The sequence below is a fragment of the Echiichthys vipera genome (genome assembly GCF_963691815.1).
Source record: "Echiichthys vipera genome assembly, chromosome: 11".
Lineage (NCBI taxonomy): Eukaryota > Metazoa > Chordata > Actinopteri > Perciformes > Trachinidae > Echiichthys > Echiichthys vipera.
Window position 1 is genome coordinate 10,430,077 of NC_139836.1, and position 18,343 is coordinate 10,448,419.

The window sequence follows — 18,343 nt, forward strand, 5'->3', positions numbered from 1 at the left end:
AGCAAAGCACCCATTGGCCAGTTGTTGACCGGAAGTAGACTACGACCCACCACTCTTTTCTCTTTGCTCCGTGGCATTTTGCAACACAGGCTGCCGCTGCTGCTGCTTTTACACTAAACCCACAGATGTACGCACAGGGAGGGATGGACAAAGACGGAATTAGGTGAGTAGTTGGTTTTACGCCATTGTAACATCTTATCTGGCTCTCTAACGGATAAAATAACCATGAAAGCGAAGTGAAGCTCCGAATATCGCTAAGCTAGCCACAGGACCGCGTCAATATCCGGTGTCGACTTTTCAAAGTAAGTGTGCTCGACATGTGTGGCGTCACAGTTTCCAGAGGAACCGAAAGTGCTGACATGTGCAAAAATCCCTTTTACAGAGCAGTGTATTGAGTAGCTATAACACAACTAAATAACACAGTGTTAGCCAGTACAGCTAAAGGTTTGGCCATTGACAATTTGAAAAGTGAACATAAAACTCTTGAAACTCTACTGTTACTTCTGTTTTGACTGAGAAACAAAAAAAACGAACTCATGGCTCTTGCCTTGTTCATTTTGGAAAGTACAACTTTACGGTGAGTTTAAGTAGTATAATTTTAACAATTTAGTCACTTCACTAGAATTTACGAGTCCCTGTTGATGTATGAACGTGTAGACTTTATGAGTTTACTGCCACGAGACTGTTAATTAGGACCATAGACTGTATAAATGAATTATACATCATTATACAGTCTATGATTAGGACATGAGATGTATTCATACTAAGACAGTGATATAAATGTGAAAGCTGCACTGGAGGTTTCAGCCAGTCTTGTGTTGCATTTGTCTTTATCCTGGTTTTAAGCAGCTAGAAAGAAATCAAAGCTAAAGCACAGGTACATTGAGGGCAGAGTCTGTAAAGCATTGACTATTTAGTCAGAAAATAATGACCAGCAGGCAGGGGTGTAAACTGGTGGTTTGAAATTCAAAGGTCAGATACTTCATCCCCTTCATGGAATGGGTGGTCGTAACAAAAATATTTCATACAGTACAAAGTGCTGAAATTGATCAATATATCGACTCACCTCATATATGAAAAAGTTTAAAATAAAACCACTCATGTATTCTTTCAAAAATTGCACAAATACTGCATTGATATCTGCACTACTCCCCAAAACAATATCAATATCAAAAGATGTGTTCATTATAAAACTCAAAAATTCATTATGAAACAGTTCAGTTCATCAGATTGAAAGCAACATTTGTAAAGTGAGTTTTTTTTAATGTTATGTGCTAAAGTATGCAAAAATAAACTGTTTTATCTCTTGTACATTTGAAGTATATCAAAAAATGTAAAACTCATTGCACCTCATGGAGCTTGTAAATTACACCCCTTGCGAGCAAGAATTTCCTGTGAATTGTTCATTTCATGTGAGGGTGCTGCCATCACAAAGTAGAAATCCCCCCAAATAGTTCAGTATGAACTCAAAATCCCATGTACTTTGTTTCTCTCATTTTACACTCTGTTATCGTAGTGTCTGTATGTGTTTGCGTGGCTTTACTTTAGGGCAAACATCTTGCACAATATCACTTCCTTTAGGTGTTATGAATGGCCTCCGGTAAAGTCCGCTCTCAGCGTACATCTTTTGTTGGATTAATTTACATTAAACTGCTGGATTCAATTTTCAAGAGGAAACACAAAATAGAACCTACTAGGAAAACAGTGCTGTGCAGTTTGAACAAAAAAACAGCTTTTCCATCAAAAAAACAAACATTAGAGCAGTGGATTCCAGCTGTGGCCCTTTGGACTCAGCCCTGCTGGTTTATTACAGCCGCTTTGAGCCTGATTTACAGTGTGAGTGAGGATAGGAAAAAAACGCATGACTTTGTATTGTGTGCAGAGGGCTGGAGCTGTAGGGTTGACTGTGACCTTCAAGGAACTATTGTGTGTGCTATGTGGTGGATAAAATGGATAGTTTATTGTTTGACCTTAAGGAGCAAATTCTTTCCCACAGTAGGGGCATACATGGCACAAGCAAGTCAGATACAGAGTGATACAAAATTAAACAAAGAGACTTATACATGGATTGGCCCTCTACAAACCACAGACTGTACTTATTTCCATTTAAGAAATGTCCAGAAGGAAGTGGGCTGATGAAGTGTCAATACTGGCTGGGCTTGTATGAGATTTCTCTATTATACTGTTTTATACATTCTGGCCCCGTTGCATCCTTTCCTTCCACAAGGTGCCGCTTGGTATCTACAGTTTATTGCACAGCTGTTCTGGTGAAAGTCGTGCTATTATTTTGAAAGGACGCAGTTCAACCGGAAGTCAATGTGGAGGAGCTTGCTGTGGCTTCTTCTCGAGCAGCAGTTCTCCTCAGTGCTGTTGTTTAGCTGGGAGCTAGTGTCCGTGTGTTAGCTCTCAGGTGAAGCTAACTTTTCCTGTCCCTGTGTCTTCGGGTTTCAATTAAATCTTTAGGATGTCAGATCTTCGCAGAAGTTGGACGCCTGTTGAAGACTTTGTTGCAGAGAAATGTTTTACTCATTGACTAAATTAAATTGTCACTGGCAGGTTGGTTATTACTAAGAATGCTTGCATACTGAGTATTTAAGTGTTGTTGTCTGATTATGTGGTAACAGTCCCCAGTGTTAATAATCTGAACCCGAACTATTGATCTGAGAGTCTAAACAAATGACTCCATGTATAGTAGAATTTGTTGTCTTATAGTGGATTTCTGTGATTTTTACCTAGGTGATCACTGCATGGATTTACAAAGGACAAATGTATGAAGACTAAGAAACAAGATCTTCACAGTAAAATACCATAATGGTTCTTCCAAACCTCTGAGATGATGTGCAGAAGCACAGTATAAGTAATGTGATCAGATGGGAATGGGAGTGCAGACTTGCCAACTATAGTTGTATGCGAGCGTGATGCCCAGGCGGGGGTTGACGCTCCAGGGCAGAGTCCGCTGGCTCTTCCTGGGCCTCTTCCTTCTTCTGGTGCTGCTGCTGTTCGCATACCTGCTGGAGTGCACCCCTCCAGCAGACGTCAGCCTGGCCCTGCCTGGCCTCGTAGGGGAGACCTACGGGAAAGAGTACTACCAGGCCCTGCTGCAGGAACAAGAGGAGCGCCACCTTAATCGTGCCGCCAGTCTCAAGCGCCAGATTGCCCAGCTCAAGCAGGAGTTGCAGGAAATGGGTGAGAAGCTGAAACTCCTGCAGGATAAGAAGGAGCTCCCCGGGGTGCAGGGCCTGGGTGAGACTAAAGACCAAGAGCCAGGAGATCTGCTGGAGTACCTGCACTCTCAGATCGACAAGGCTGAGGTCAACACAGGGGCACGCCTCCCCAGTGAGTATGCCCTGGTACCCTTTGAGAGTTTCACCTCTTCCAAGGTGTACCAGCTGGAGATGGGGCTGACGCGGCACCCAGAGGAGAAACCTGTCCGCAAAGACCGCAGGGACGAGCTGGTGGAGGTCATGGAGGCTGCGCTGGACATCATCAACAACCCTGATGATGAGGACGGTGTGGAGGAAGACATGCCAATGCAGAGACAAACCTACATAGAGGGTCACTTTACTGAAGGTAAGCTCTACATAGCCGGACCACGGATTAATGCATGATCACTGTAAGTGCGCTGTTTTCTCAGTATAGAACTGTTTTCATATTTCACAGGACTGTACAGGACAGAGCGAGACAAAGGGACACTTTACGAGCTCTTCTTTGCCAAAGAGGATTCCAGCAGCTTCCGTCATGTCACGCTCTTCAGACCGTTTGGTCCCTTAATGAAAGTCAGGAGCACATCTGTCGAAACATCAGGACTGATTATTAACATCATTGTGCCACTGGCGGGCAGAGTAGAAACTTTCTCACAGTTCTTACACAACTTCAGGTAAGAATTAACCAGAAACCGACATGCCTCGGCATGTTCACTTCAAATATGCTTTCATGGAAGAAACAATGCCATGGTTTTCATCATGGTTGAGCAATAAGGTACAAAAGATACAAATGTGTTCTAATAAACAATTTGGAAAATTGCTGATCTATGTCTTTAGGGAGGTGTGCATACAGCAGGACAGACGAGTACATCTCACGGTGGTCTATTTTGGGCCCGAAGGCCTCCAGGAGGTGACGTCATCTTTGGAAAAACTGTCAAGGTTTGTCTCTTCACTGAGGAAGAGCTTTTGAAATGCTTGCGCTAGTTTTGTAAGATTTTGACATGGGAGTTGGAATCTTCCACATTTGTTGTTTCCAGGGAGGAGAGCTTCTCCAATTACACCCTGATCCCGGTGGACGAAGAGTTTTCACGAGGTCGGGGTTTGGATATCGGAGCACACGCTTGGAAGAGAGGCGACGTCTTAATGTTTTTTTGTGACGTTGACATCCATTTTACACTTGAGTTCCTCAACACCTGTCGTCTTCACACTGCTCCAAGTAGGTTTTCACATATTATTGCTCAGATTAATTGTTTTAATGGACTTTTAGAGTTTTTGTTTACACTTAACTGTTTGTTTTGTAGATAAGAAAGTCTTCTATCCAGTGGTGTTCAGTCTGTACAATCCTGCAATAGTCTATGGAAATTTGGAGCTGGCTCCACCTACGGAACTCCAACTGGTATGGACTTTTTGTGGAGTGTTTTTAAAACCTTACGATTGTACTTTTCAAACAAGTATTGTACTTCACTACATTTCACGTTGCATCTGTATCAAAAATATCAAAATGTCCTGTGACAATGGAACGAAACAAAGGAGAGAGATATCCGCTGCAGCAGAGAAGAAGCTGCTGAGTCTCCAGCTGCAGGAGGGCTGAGCTCCAGAGAGGTGCCAGGCTGCAGTCAGCTGACACTCTGGAAATGATACGTTATAAGTGTTTGCATACACTGGCCGAGTTCACTGGCAACACTTAACTTTAGTGGTTATATAGTGGTTGGTTATAATCACCATTATTGTTCTTCAGTATAGTAAAAACACGTCATTTCGTCTCCTTTGGTCAAATCCTACCGTTGATTCTAAAAGAAGTTTCAGGCTATTTGTGTATGTAGTCACGGTGTCCATAGCTCTTTTTATTTATTGTTGTCATTTTTGTTTAATTGAGTTTGTCTCTTGTCTGGTTTATTCTGGTGCAGCTACACTGAAGAAGGTGTTTGTATTTTAATAACTATAATAATCTATAATAATAATAATCTGTTATGGCCATGCTGCAAAATACAGTCTATAGAATTGGGATTTACTGTTAATTTTGACATTAGGGGTCATGTTACTGATGTTGTTCCACTTGTGTATAAGTTGACATTAATAATTTATTTTGTAGCTTAAAATATTCTTTAATTTGGCAGTAGTAGCAGTAATGTTTACTCACAGTACGTTTTAACCAATCTACTTTTTAATTTTACTTGAGTACAATATTCTAGCACTTTAACATCTCTGCAAATATGTGGTGTTCCCTTGTTTATTATGATTAAACATCTCTCTAGATTCACAAAAAAGATGCTGGATTCTGGAGAGATTTTGGCTTTGGAATGACGTGTCAGTATCGTTCAGATTTCCTAAATATTGGTAAGCACTGATCACTTCATGTGGTTAATATTTAATCTGCTCTGGACAACTGATTATGTTGACTAACAACTTGCAAATGGATATAATTCTAACAGGTGGGTTTGATCTTGAAGTCAAAGGCTGGGGCGTGGAAGACGTCCACTTGTACAGGAAATATCTCCGGAGCGAGCTGATAGTGATTCGAACGCCGGTGTCCGGCCTTTTCCACCTGTGGCACGAGAAGCAGTGTGCAGACGAGCTGACGCCGGAGCAGTACCGCATGTGCATCCAGTCCAAAGCCATGAACGAGGCCTCCCACTCTCACCTGGGCATGCTTGTTTTCCGCGACGAGATCGAGGCTCACTTACGCAAGCAGGCCTTCAAGACTCAGAGCAAAACGGAGGACTGAGCAAACCTCTACATACCCATCACCATTCCAATGTTAAGACTGTGAGGTGCTGACCTTATCACACTACAGCAAAGACATGTTTACATGGATCCTTCTGCATTTCACCGCACACCTGTAGACAAATGAATGTACAAAAAACAATTGATCAATGTGAAACTTCACAACATGGTACAACAGCAGCTTGAAACACAGATTAACAATCAAATTGGTAACAGTTAACCTGCTGAAGGAGCGCTAACAAGTAATATATCTCTTGAATTGTATTTAACATATTGACATCAATTCAGTAAGCATGCTGCTATTATCTTGGAAGCATAACTTCTTATGAAGCCATCCCACCTGCTTCAAACGCAGCACCTGACTTGCAACCTGTTCCTCCACCATCCTCACCTTCTCTTCTGCCTAAGTACCTTTCACTGCTGAATGCGACCTCAGCCAGTAGATTCAGCTGTTTCAGGTCAATTCTGTATCTTAAAACAACCTGAAATACAACCGGCTATTAGAGGGGCTTTTTGACAGAAGGAAAGCTGTTACGAAAGGATAAGTCCAGTTAAAGAACTATTTATTTACTTTTAACAAAAGGAAAATGAACAAGTGGCACTTTGATGAAAAATTACAAGTTTACCCCTTTGAAAACGAATACATTTCAACTTATTCCTGACTCTCCGCAAGTTGAGGATCAAAGAATTTTTTCAAGCTTTGCTTTTACAGTATGTTGACAGTTGTGTATGGAGCCATTCTGTTTTGTTAGTATTATATTTATAGGTTGTTCCAGAGTGGCAGTGAGGGTTAAAAAAAGGGATTTTTTTTTGTGTTTTATGTGACAGATCAGTCACTATCTTCCTTTGCTGATGGCAGCTTCCAAGTGATCAGTGTAACAGAGAAGCATGTTGATTAAATAGTTAATGTGCTTATAGCATGCAGCGTTATGATATCAGGTCTATGTGGCAAATTGTCTAAATAACAATAGGACTTGTCATTTATGACCAGTGAGAATGACAAACATTATGATTCCTATAACTGGACTGAGTTTGAATGTTACAGCCACTCTTGTAAATATTTTTCTAATATTTCTGTTTCGTATTTGAGAGTTGAATACTGTTGTCGTACGTGCCTACATGCTTAAAGTGACATGAAAAGTTTTTGAAATTTTATTCCATCTCATAATGAGAGAGAATGTTACAGTTCAGCAGGTCACAGAGGTTAGAGACGTAATGTTAATGAGTCAAAACCCTACGAAGAGGAGGCAAGAAGTGCTTTATTTTTCTCACAATGAAGCCCTTATTCTTGCAACTCATCCTGACCTGTAATTCTTTTTAATCAATGTTTTTGCTAATATTACAGCTTTTTGTAGATAGTCCCACAGTCTCCTCGCCCTGCAGGATACATCTTCCAGTACACAAAAATTCAGAACCCATGCAATGAAATGATTTATTTTGAAATTTGGGCCATTAAATAAAACGTACAGAAGGATGCATTTACTGCTGCTAAGTCATAGTCATTTCTGCTGTTAGTATTTGATTTGATGATGCTTATATTATCAGTAAACTTGACCTGCCCTATAATTTATACTATAAAAATGTAATATCAAACATGTCTTTGAACCTACAAGCTCATTTGTATGTTTCTTAATTTAAGACAAATGGCATAATACAATTGTATTATTCATCTGTATACAATAAACACATGAATAGAAAATAAAAGAGGAAAAAATTAGAAAAATCAAACTTCAGGAAAACCGACATGAAATAAACCAAATGGGAAAGTTTCAGACAGGCTCCCTTTCATCCGCAGTACTTCATTGAATTAATGTGTCATCTGTTCTGGATGGATCCCCACGGTCTTGTAGATCTCTTTGAGAATAAGCAGAGCTGTGTCTTCAGATTGCCTACAGAACAACACAAGTGTTAATATACATCACTGACCTTCATCTGCTAATAAGTCATTGTTAAAAGACATGTCACAGTAAGGAAAAGCACAAGTGGAAATAATCAATTTAAATTTGATAAAGCTGCTTTGGTTACAGTGTCCTTCTATACTGTAGTCCTTTTTCATAGCAGACGTGGAATGCGTCCCATTACCCATACTACCATAATATTAGTATAAAAAGATTCAGTACGTCTCAAATGCAGTTTGCTTACAAAAAAAAACAGCATGTCCTACTGCATCCCGTCGCATTTTGCCATATGCAAGTCTGCGTGCTTCTCTGGCTATTTTTATCCATAATCCTCTGCTAAGCATATATGAGCAAGAGGCTCAAAGTTGAAGGTGCATTGTAATGGCGAGGGAGTATGCCCTAATGTGTGTGCAGACTGCATGCAATAGTAGATACTTTGTAAGGGCAGGCAGGACGTACAACAAGTAAAAATAAAAAGTATGCCATTTGAAAGGCGACATATTACTGACAGAAGGAATAGCCCAGGTGTTACTTATCACATTAACAATGGCTCTGTTCCGCTCAAGTGTCTCATTGAGTCATGAGTGTGACAGTGAGCCAGCATTCACAAAAAGAACCGTTAAACTAAAGCAGCCAAATAGAATTCAGCTTCATTCATTTGACTACTGTGACAAGTCAAAATATACATTTGAAAAAACACCCCACTCAGTGTTGAGAACATTTGAAGACACAGAAAATGAAGAGTGAACTATTGACTGTAGTATACTGTCTCAGAAATGTGAATGTGACTCTGTCATACTGGTAATGAAAAAAATGTCTTAAGCTGTATAGTCGTAGCCTGGAAGTAGTTAATTTTCTTAATGTTGCAGATATGCCTGCGATAAACTTATTTTTATCATCAATGAATCACTTGATCTGTAAAATATCAGAAAATGTGTGAGTGCCCATTGGTTAATTGGACCAACAGTTCAAAACCCAAAGATAATAAGTTTACTATGAAGTCAGACCAGCTCATTTTTACAGTTGAAAGGTTGGAAGCATAACATTTTTGGTATTTTTGTTTGAATAACAATTTATCCAATTCATTTTCCGGTTGCATTCGAAACATTATAGTTAACGTGTGTCTGTGCAGCGGTAAAAAGCCTGAATAAAATCAAGGTGCTACTGTACCAGTAGCAGAGGTGACTCTGGAGGGCAAACAGGTACTCATTGAAGCTCTCGATGGGCTTCTCCTGAAGGACGTAGTCGATGCGATTCCCTCCATTCAGCATCCCGACCTTCACCTGAGGCTCCTCTTCTTTTGGCAGCTCGCCGATCTCTGGGATCTTATGCTCTGTGAGAAACCAAAATGACGTTAGAAATAGCTCACAATGTAGAAATAACTTGAGTGAGGAGTCACAAATCAGAGAAACTCACCCTCCTGCACTTGCTTCTCCTGTTCTTCGATCTGATTGGCTACCATGGCCAGCTCAGCCTGAAGCTGGGCTGACGAGGTGTGAGCGCGAGCGAAGTCATTGAGCGTCTGCCAGGCGCTCCTCAGGGAGCTGATGAAACCGTGCTTCAGGTCAGAGCCCATCCTGGTGAGACTCTCCTTCAGCTCTGAAACACAAAGCCATCATGACTGCCCTTTCTGCACAGCAACACTTTTCAGACGCTTTTTAATTAGACCCATTTCTGACCTTCCAACATACATCTACGCAGAGATAACAAGACAAACCTATTTATGTTACTTGACCAAATACTAGGCATCAACATGCAGTAACACTAAACAACTGTGTTGAGGCTCTTATGAAGACATGTGACTTTGTCAGGATATAGGATGACGTGCTTTAATTTGGTTGTAGCAACAGTAAAAGAACAACAGTGGTTGAGTCATCTGGGGTGATGCATGCAGAAAATAATGAGTGAACAGCGTACCGAGATGAAGCCTTTTCCTTCCTTTGTGGTGTGGGATCAAAACAGGCTTGAAGTCCATGTCTGGTATTATCATGGGCTCAATCCTGTATGCCACTGGGTCCAACTGAAAGAAAATGAGTCACTGATGAAGCCGTCTGACGGTAGTACACAAAGTGACTAAGCATTCATCACAGTTTGATTCTGCTTTTCAGCCTTTTAGTTTAGAATTTCATACGAAGTACCTAATGTGTGGGAAGTAGAGTTAAAGAGAAATAATGTTTCAGTTACGATATTAAAGGTCCCGAATTCTGCTCATTTTCAGGTTGATACTTATTTTTGTCTGAAATGCTCTGTTTAGCACCTGTCTCTTTCTTCTTCTTTTTTATGGCAGCTTTTCAAGCCATTCTATTACAGAGGACAGATGTGAAATAGGCTGAGAGGGGGGGGGGCATGCAGCAAAGGGCTGCAGGTCAGAGTCCAACCTCGGGGACCTTCAGCCTCTTTACATGAGGTGACTGCTCTAACCACTGTTCCACTAGTCGCCTGTCTCTTTCAGCCCCCCTCCCGAAAAAGCCGGTCTGCTCTGATTGGTCAGTGTTTCTTCTGCATCTGCTCTCCATCCATCATTGCAGCCGTGGAATGACTTAACTGTAACATCTTTTTTTACGTATATATAGTATAGTTGTGAGCATTTGGATACTTTCACAGTATTTATATAGCACCTCGAACTGCTTTATAATAAAAAAAAGACATAGAAATCTCAGTTTTGACAACATGGGACCTTTAGATGTGTAACACTCGTATGTGAAACACTAATTTTGAGAATTACAGCTGATGTCTTTCCACACTACATTAATATGTACAGACTTGCAATCAAAAACAATAAAAAGCATGTTAAAACTTGAGTAGGCATCTGTAGCTTAATTAGCAGTGATTCCTTCAGGATGTGCATGTTGGAAAAGCTGCATACCGGATGGTAAATATTGAAGAATCCCTTGCACGTCGGCAGCTGGTACGTCTCTTCAATCTTTTCCAGACCTCGGACGGTCAGGAACATGCCGATTGGAGAACCCAAGGCGAAGAAATTCATTGGCTCGAAGTCCAGAGCGTGGTAGACCACTGACACCTGCAGGATAATGAAAGTTATTAATAAATGTCAAATCAAATTCAGAATCCGCTTCATTTGTCCCTCATTGTGTCTGAAGTCACATTTTACCTGTCCAGTGCCAACTTCAAAGTAATCATAGTCGACATGGATGGAGACGGTGTTGCCCACTGGAAGCTTCCTCACAGAGAGATCAGAATGAGCTTCAGCTGCTGGTGGGGGCGCCGCAACCTGGCTGACCTCTGCTTTCTTCTCCCGGGCTGCCTGGCGTGCAGCCTGCAGACACAAAGAGTGTGTTACTCATCACCATCAGTTTGCATCCTCACAGCTGCTCCTGAGAGTTAACGCACCTGCTTATTCACTCTTTCTTTGACGAACTTGCTGATCTTTTTCCTGGGACCCAGTGGGATTCCCATCTCTTTCAGGTCTTCAATTGTGCACATAAGCTGAAAGGTGTGAGAGAAGGACAGAGTGAAACAGCCACCACCATCTTATAAAAATGATATGTGAACATCAAAAGACCAAGCTCAACATTTAAAATGTCTCACCACGACCTTAACCATGTCGATTTCTCACACTAACGGCCTTTGTGTGAACTACAACCCCCCCTGGACACACCAATGTAAATCAAGACCCGACTTTATAGCAAGCAAAGGAGGTGTTTGTTCTTACAAAGGATTCTACGTCAATCTTCTCCTCATCAAAGGTACTCTTGTACTCAGACAAGCCCAGATGTTCCAGCATGGCAGAGAGATCTTCAAACTCCTCCCCTTCTTCTTTAGACTCCTCTTCCACGGCAGGAGGGGTGACGGCATTATTTCCCTGTATAACGGGGGCTGCCACCTGATATGAGAGGCAGAAATTACAATTATGTATTGCGACATTATGTTGAAATGATCCCTTATGCACATCAGTGTCAAAGAACTGAAAGCATGAGATGGTGATTCCGCAGGGAAATAGATACACAGTGTTTTAATTACAAAATCTGATGTTTTCCATTTGAATAGCAGGATGACATGTTACTATATTTGTTCAACTAACTGGTGTATGACCTGTTTGGTGTCTCCATTAGCAGAGGGCTGTGAAGGAGAGCCATTCTTCTGATTTGACAACAGGTCAAAGAGAATCAAGGAACCTACACGTAAAAAGGAGAAACAATACAATGTCAGTGAAAAACAGAGAAAACCCAGAGGCAGTCGTGTAAAACTTGATAATCAGCTGTTTTATTACCTAAGCTGTGTCCGGCCACTGACGTTCCTCCTCTGTAGTCTGGGTTCCTCTTCATGAACAGGGCATAAAGTCTGTTAATCTCTTGGGCAACTGTGTCCATGATGGTCTGGCAGTAAGTGGGACTGTTGTAGAAAAGCACATCTAACAAAGTCTCATTTGTAAAGTGTCGTAAACGTCCAGTGCTGGGCAACGTAATCTTCTTGATCCTCCTACAAAATAGAAATAAGAAATAAAGTTACAATTGTTAAAAGCTAAAATAAAAAGTCTATTAAAGGACGGATGTGGAAATGTTTAATGTTTCTGTTATTGTTAACAAATCCCATGAAAAGACCAAAACCAACAAGTGTTCTCTGTGTGGGCAAAGCCGGATTTGCTGTATCTTCTTCTTTTGTGCAGTAGAGCTCCATTGTTGGACAAAATCAAAACACGTCAATGAGTCACGCTGTTGCACTGGGTGACATTTTCCTTCATTACCGTGAACATGCACACTGTAGGTTTCAGTCCAACCACGCACACTGTTCTGCTGCAGAGTCATAAGAGCACCAAATTAGCACCAGTCCTATTTCATGCTTAAATGATTGGTTTAGCAGTGTTTACAGTGCCATGTATGAACCATGAAACACGGTAAAGTAAAAGCATTTTGCACTTGCGGTTCATTCATCTCAAAGTCAAGCTAAAGAGATTATAACATGTTGTTCTTTTGAAGCTTGTGCTTGTCTTAGAAAAGGCAGCTTCTAAGAAGTGGCTAAATTAGACTACAAACGGCATCACGGCGTACTCAAAGTCACTAAGAAGCTAGTGGGTAGTGTGTAGTTAGATTTCTCATCTGGCGATAGCATATATGCTTCAAAAATGATAAAACTGGCATTTATCTGTGAAGATTATCATGTAAGAAATAGAAACATTTGTCTGCCACAGAGCTTATTTTTTTTTGCAATAATCCAATGGAAAAAACCCAGTGGCTTTTTGTCCAGGGATCCAGGGCGAGATGTTACCTCCCCTACCTTCATCCTTGCAGCACCATACTGTGGCCTGTATTTAAAAATGCATGTGTTTAAAGGACTTATATTGTAAAAAGGGGAGATTTTCAAGTCATTTTGATTATAAAGCAGGTTGTGGTCCTATATAAATACTGTGAAAGAAAAGAAACTCTCAATCCACAGAGAAGTGCACACAGCACGTATAAACAGTCATGACTTCGGTCATTACCCGGCTGCAATGACGGTGCAGAGATGCCAAGAGAGACACAGATTCAGCCTTAACGATACAAATGTTTGTGCCATGAGACTACCTTTAGCGTCCGGATTGATCATCATCAACATTGTTCACAGTTAGTGTAAACCTGCCTCTGCTCACCTGTCTACCCCTGTGGCATCTCCATGTAGAGCCGTGTGCCACTGGACAGGGAGGAACTCCACCCTGCTGATGGCGTGCTCATCCAGCGGTTTCTTAAAGTGACTGTGCAGCAGCTTCAGTGACACACTGCGGAAGTCGTCCACTGAAAGCAAAAGGATTTGTGTAGTTTATTTCACGATTACCGTCAACACGGCGGGTACATCAGTACTGGCAAACGGAAAGACTGTTTGGTGCTCACCGCACTCGACCATGCTCCTGAACCTCAGGTCACACACAGGGCCGATTCCATGAACCATGAACACAAGATGATCCACCTTTGGGAGCTCACCTGGAGAAGATGCACAGGATGGAAACGTTGAATTTGACTTTACTCACTGATCCACACAGTTTATAATTATCCCATTTACATCTAAACATGCTCTTCAAGACTGAGTTTCTTCGCCCTCAGTGCCTATACTTAGGTGAAATTAACTTGACTACCATCTGGCACTTCATCATGGTCATCATCAATCCCTCTCTTCACCACTCTGGGCCTGGTCTGCCCGTCCTGAGTTGTGCCCCACTCATCTGGCATGGCGGTGGCCTGAAACTGCACAATCACCTACGAACACACGGCAAACTGAACTCATTAAAGCAAACTAACAGGATTAATCATCACAAGACCACCACTGAACACTGATCAGACAAGTGTTTACCTTTGGGTTGTGCATGACAATGGTCTCTCCTGATGGGAACTCCAGTCTACGGTGCCACTGGTTGGTAGACACGGCTTTTTTATATTCTGTCTGAAATTAAAGACGTGCTGTATAAGCATACACAGTGACTTACAATACAAGAAAATACACAGAGTGGATGAAGCTAAATATGAATGAAAAATAGATGTGAAAAGAGTCACATTCTATCAACACAACACCTGTTTCTGGTCAAATTTAGTAGTAAGACAAACCTCCAGCTTGTCACTAAACTCCTCAGAGTAAGGAATAAAGCGACTATCCGTATCCCCTTTGTAGAACCAAGAGCAGCGTCGGACCTCTGTAGGTTCCTCTTCCCAGTACACTGCAGTCCGCATGCGGTCATAGAGTTGCACGTCGTAACGTCCCCCGTCCGTACGTATGATCACATTTTCTGGGTCTGGTTGAACTGGAAGAACAAGAAGCCCATAAACGCATCAGAGCACGCTGTGAGAGAACCAGCACTTCCAGGGTTAGATGCACACACCTGAGTTATACGTCTCCTCCAGCTGAAGGGAGTCAATGATACTGAAAGGAAGCCAGACGCTCTTTGATTCCACTTGCTTGCAGTAGAACCAGTGAGGCTGGACAGGCTCATAGACATTATAGTTGTACGGCATCATGGGACCAGCGGGAACGATCGCTCCAGCCGTAATGGATGTAGGTGGAGGCGCTTGAATCTGTGTTGGAGGAGGCTGAAGACAGAAGAAAAACATTATAAATTCCTCTTCACTAATGGTGATAGCATTTAAGGCATGCAGCCGGCGCTCTTCACAGGTATTTCATTTGAACACATCTGACAGTCACTGATGAGCTCATACAGTATCTACCTTTGTGAATGCAGGTCCTGATAGAGGGAATGTCTGTTGCGGAGAGCTGAAAGAGTGAGGATTGTGCTGAGGCATGTGTGGCGGTGGCAGGACCTCTGGAGCTGGAATATATGGACTGGCCCGACTGCTGATAGGGGTGTGTCGGTACGGGTTATGACTCTGCGGCTGCATCTGCGGAGGTGGTGGGGTCATCGCAGCGGGGGGAGGAGTGTGACGGCCCATAGGGCTCTGGTAGACTGCACCGCCAAACGCTTGAGGAACAGGGTTCATGTGTGAGCCCGGAGGGGGCTGCGGAGTCATGCTGACACAGCTGGTAACAGAAACCGGGCCCATTGATGTTGGGGCCGCTGACAGGGTCGGCGGTGGGCATGGTGACTGGCCGATGGCTGCGAACGGGTCACTGCTGGTTACAGGGCTGGAGAAGTAGTTGAATGTAGAGGGGGCTGGCCCGTTCCCAGAGGTCTGACCAAGAAAGCTGTCTTCTTCTCCAACATCAGTGGAATCATCTAATACATCAAAACAGTGATTTGAAGATTAGTGACTCTGCAGGGGACATCTAAATCACCTGACACATTCACACACAGGGGAAGTGGGCATGTGTATATATATATATATATACTGTATATAGCAGAAGGGTTGCAGCTTATGGTACTTTTCAAAAGGTATACTCTATGAGGTCAGAAAAGACAGAAAATGACCATCAAACTTTTACAGCCCAAACCAAAAGATATTTAATTTACGTTAACATTAAAGCAAGTTGTCATATGAAATGTAAATATCAATGATTATCAACATCGATGACCAACTAACCATTTCTGCTAAAGACCTTTTTAATGGAATTCCATTGCTAGGCAACAGCCTTGGTCCTTGTTAACTTCCTGTCAGTTGATGTCATTCACAATCACTGCAACAGGAATCAAACTAGGACACATTTAGGACGTTTATGTTTCCAAGTACAAGTACATTAGTACTCATAATAATGAGCACCTGACATTGAGGATGTTGTCACAGTGGAAGTGTTTTTAGCCAGATTACAGCAAAGTACAGCACATTTGGCAGCAGTGGGGGATGACAGAAGATGCTTTCATGTTTTCATAATATGATGGCTGCACACCCCCTTCATGTAACAGCAGATATGGGACAGTCCAAACACTGTGTGTCCCCGTCAGTTAGGCTAACTGCTGTGACACACAAACATCAGCTCAGACTGGCTGGTTCTTTCTGTTTCTCTTTCCTTTACACTAAATAACAGCTGACAGCAGCACAGGAACCGGATTAGCTTTCTAGCTTTAGCCTGCTAACGACACAGCTAATGTTTATAGACATTTGCTCAGTCGGTGTTTCATCTCACCTCCTGACAGCACTGCCGGACCAGTGGCCCGACTCACTGGCATGAAGGGCAGGTTGAAGTTAAACTCCGGAGCGGCGCTGAACAGTAAATTTGCACCGGTGTTGGGAGCATTATTATTCTTTCTATCTGCCATTTTCCCCTACAATTACACGTAGCCACTACCACTGGCGCAGGGCAGCACGCAGTACACGCTCAGTTCCCCCAACAGCTTTCACTGATCTCCAAAACATCAGCGGGACAACAACAGAGTGAAGGCGGCGCCACACGTCTTTTGTAGATCTGTGAAAATCACGCAGCGCGTCATTTGACCGCAGTTCGTTGGTTGTAGATAAAACCAACACTCTCACTCACCACTGCCGCCTACAGGCCAGTTAGAGTAACTTACTCACATTTTCAAAACACCCAGCCTAGAAATAGATATATATTAATGATGCACTCTGCCACACACAATACATTATAATTACGAAGCAAAAACAGATTTTTAGAAAATGAAATTAAAATAAATAAATAAAAGACTGAACTATCACATGTGCAAAAGTGTATGCACTGTTGAAGCACCTTTGGAAGTAATTCCAGCCTGGATCCCTCTTGTGCATGAAGCTACAGGCTTTATACACCCATCAACATCACCACCCTCTGTATTTCCTATTTTCAGGGAACACGAGATGCTTAAATCTCTCTGCATTTGAATGGATGTCAGTAAGTAATTGAGGGTGGGTGTTCAGATGTAAATGACACTGATGCAGTAGTGAGCAGGTGGCTGGATAAACAGCAGTAAGTCATCAAGGGTCTGATGGACCAAGTGAGCCTCAAACCTCCACTTTGCTGCCAGATGTGCAGCAGATGGATGGGTTCACAGGTTTCTTCTCCTGACTAATTGTTACACAGAGTTCAAGAGGAAAATCCGTCCAGAGATTCAGCCAGCTACGAAACGCAGCTACGAGGAAGACGACGACATAGACGACATGGACACAGCCGCAGAAGCTGAGGGAGCCGCATTCCGGTATGAGCTGCTGTTGAAGTGCATGTGGAGCAAAATGCAAGAGCAGAAGCATTGTCCACTCAGTGTTTTACTGTGCTCACATGTTTTAATAGATGTAGAAGTTGTGACTTTTCCTTTTTCTACACTGTAAAAAAGTTTTGCCCTATCATGTGTCCTATTCTCTCTTCATCTACTTGTATAATCCACAGTAGCTCTGTCACTAATGGATTAGTCTATTGATAGAAAAATAATTGATAATTTAAGAAAAGCCTTTTTTCACCTCTTTTTTTTCCCTCTGTTTTATATCATATTAAAGTGAAAATCTTTGGGTTTTGACCTGAAAACAAATCATTTATTACCCTGGAATTTGAGAAACTGGGACAGACATTTTCCACCATGTTCTGACACTTTATAGACCAAAGGATTCATCAATTAAATAATTCTCAGAAAAAACGCTAATGGGAATATTCGTTAGTTGCGGCCCAAATGGCCAGGTACTGGAGTGGCCGCTGTGCACTCTGGGAAAGGTATGAAACTTTAGTAGGCGTACAGTTTAAAAAAACACACAGGACTACAGAAGTCAGTAAATAAATGCTGAATTAATAAGTAGATGCATGGATACATGTAGAAAAAAGGAATAAATCAATAAATGCAGATATAAATGAGTAAATAAATGCATACAATAAATAAATACTTTATTTATTTATTAATTTATTTCTGTATTAATTTACATATGCGTATATCTATTCCTCCATTTATTTATACATGTATGTATGCATGAATCTATTTATTGCAGCATTTATTTTTTATTGTATTTACGTATGCATTTATTTATTCCTGTATTTATACATTAATACACGCCTTTATTTATTCATTTATTTCTGTATTAATTTACATATGCATTTATTTATTCCTCCATTTATTTATACATGTATGTATGCATGAATCTATTTATTGCAGTATTTATTTTTATTGTATTTACGTATGCATTTATTTATTCCTGTATTTATTTATACGTGTATTTGTGCATGTATCTA

At 41.7% G+C, this 18,343-nt stretch overlaps 2 protein-coding genes across 4 annotated transcripts; one reads left to right on the forward strand and one right to left on the reverse strand.

Annotated features, from left to right (window-relative positions):
- The first annotated feature begins 76 nt into the window (after positions 1–76).
- csgalnact2 (chondroitin sulfate N-acetylgalactosaminyltransferase 2) lies at positions 77–5,930 on the forward strand. 2 transcript variants are annotated; one of them, XM_083923248.1, is made up of 8 exons: positions 77–163; positions 2,737–3,570; positions 3,661–3,877; positions 4,041–4,142; positions 4,241–4,419; positions 4,505–4,599; positions 5,459–5,540; positions 5,636–5,930. In XM_083923248.1, exons 2-8 carry the CDS (start codon positions 2,919–2,921, stop codon positions 5,926–5,928), a joined length of 1,620 nt encoding a protein of 539 aa, XP_083779374.1. In that variant the 5' UTR covers positions 77–163; positions 2,737–2,918; the 3' UTR covers positions 5,929–5,930. The 2 variants fall into 2 exon arrangements, with proteins under 2 accessions (XP_083779374.1, XP_083779373.1); XM_083923247.1 differs by lacking the exon at positions 77–163 and adding an exon at positions 2,385–2,556.
- Positions 5,931–7,676: 1,746 nt separating this feature from the next.
- On the reverse strand, positions 7,677–16,459 carry sec23ip (SEC23 interacting protein). Of its 2 annotated transcripts, none has more exons than XM_083923243.1 (18): positions 16,325–16,459; positions 14,974–15,479; positions 14,631–14,838; positions 14,359–14,552; positions 14,108–14,197; positions 13,893–14,013; positions 13,651–13,740; positions 13,413–13,554; positions 12,057–12,265; positions 11,879–11,961; positions 11,499–11,669; positions 11,177–11,272; positions 10,938–11,102; positions 10,692–10,847; positions 9,743–9,845; positions 9,242–9,424; positions 8,996–9,158; positions 7,677–7,816 (listed from the first exon to the last, which is right to left on the reverse strand). In XM_083923243.1, exons 1-18 carry the CDS (start codon positions 16,455–16,457, stop codon positions 7,735–7,737), a joined length of 2,895 nt encoding a protein of 964 aa, XP_083779369.1. In that variant the 5' UTR covers positions 16,458–16,459; the 3' UTR covers positions 7,677–7,734. The 2 variants fall into 2 exon arrangements, with proteins under 2 accessions (XP_083779369.1, XP_083779370.1); XM_083923244.1 differs by lacking the exon at positions 16,325–16,459 and adding an exon at positions 15,784–15,868.
- Positions 16,460–18,343: the final 1,884 nt, after the last annotated feature.

Excerpts from the sequence above, each read along its gene's own strand:
- csgalnact2 (XM_083923248.1), top strand. The coding sequence starts at position 2,919 with ATGCCCAGGCGGGGGTTGACGCTCCAGGGCAGAGTCCGCTGGCTCTTC. Across the intron at positions 3,878-4,040 it reads CAGTTCTTACACAACTTCAG|GGAGGTGTGCATACAGCAGG; the intron begins GTAAGAATTAAC and ends CTATGTCTTTAG. Across the intron at positions 5,541-5,635 it reads TTCAGATTTCCTAAATATTG|GTGGGTTTGATCTTGAAGTC; the intron begins GTAAGCACTGAT and ends TAATTCTAACAG.
- sec23ip (XM_083923243.1), bottom strand. The coding sequence starts at position 16,457 with ATGGCAGATAGAAAGAATAATAATGCTCCCAACACCGGTGCAAATTTA. Across the intron at positions 14,198-14,358 it reads AGTTTAGTGACAAGCTGGAG|ACAGAATATAAAAAAGCCGT; the intron begins GTTTGTCTTACT and ends CTTTAATTTCAG. Across the intron at positions 11,962-12,056 it reads AGTGGCCGGACACAGCTTAG|GTTCCTTGATTCTCTTTGAC; the intron begins GTAATAAAACAG and ends TTTTACGTGTAG.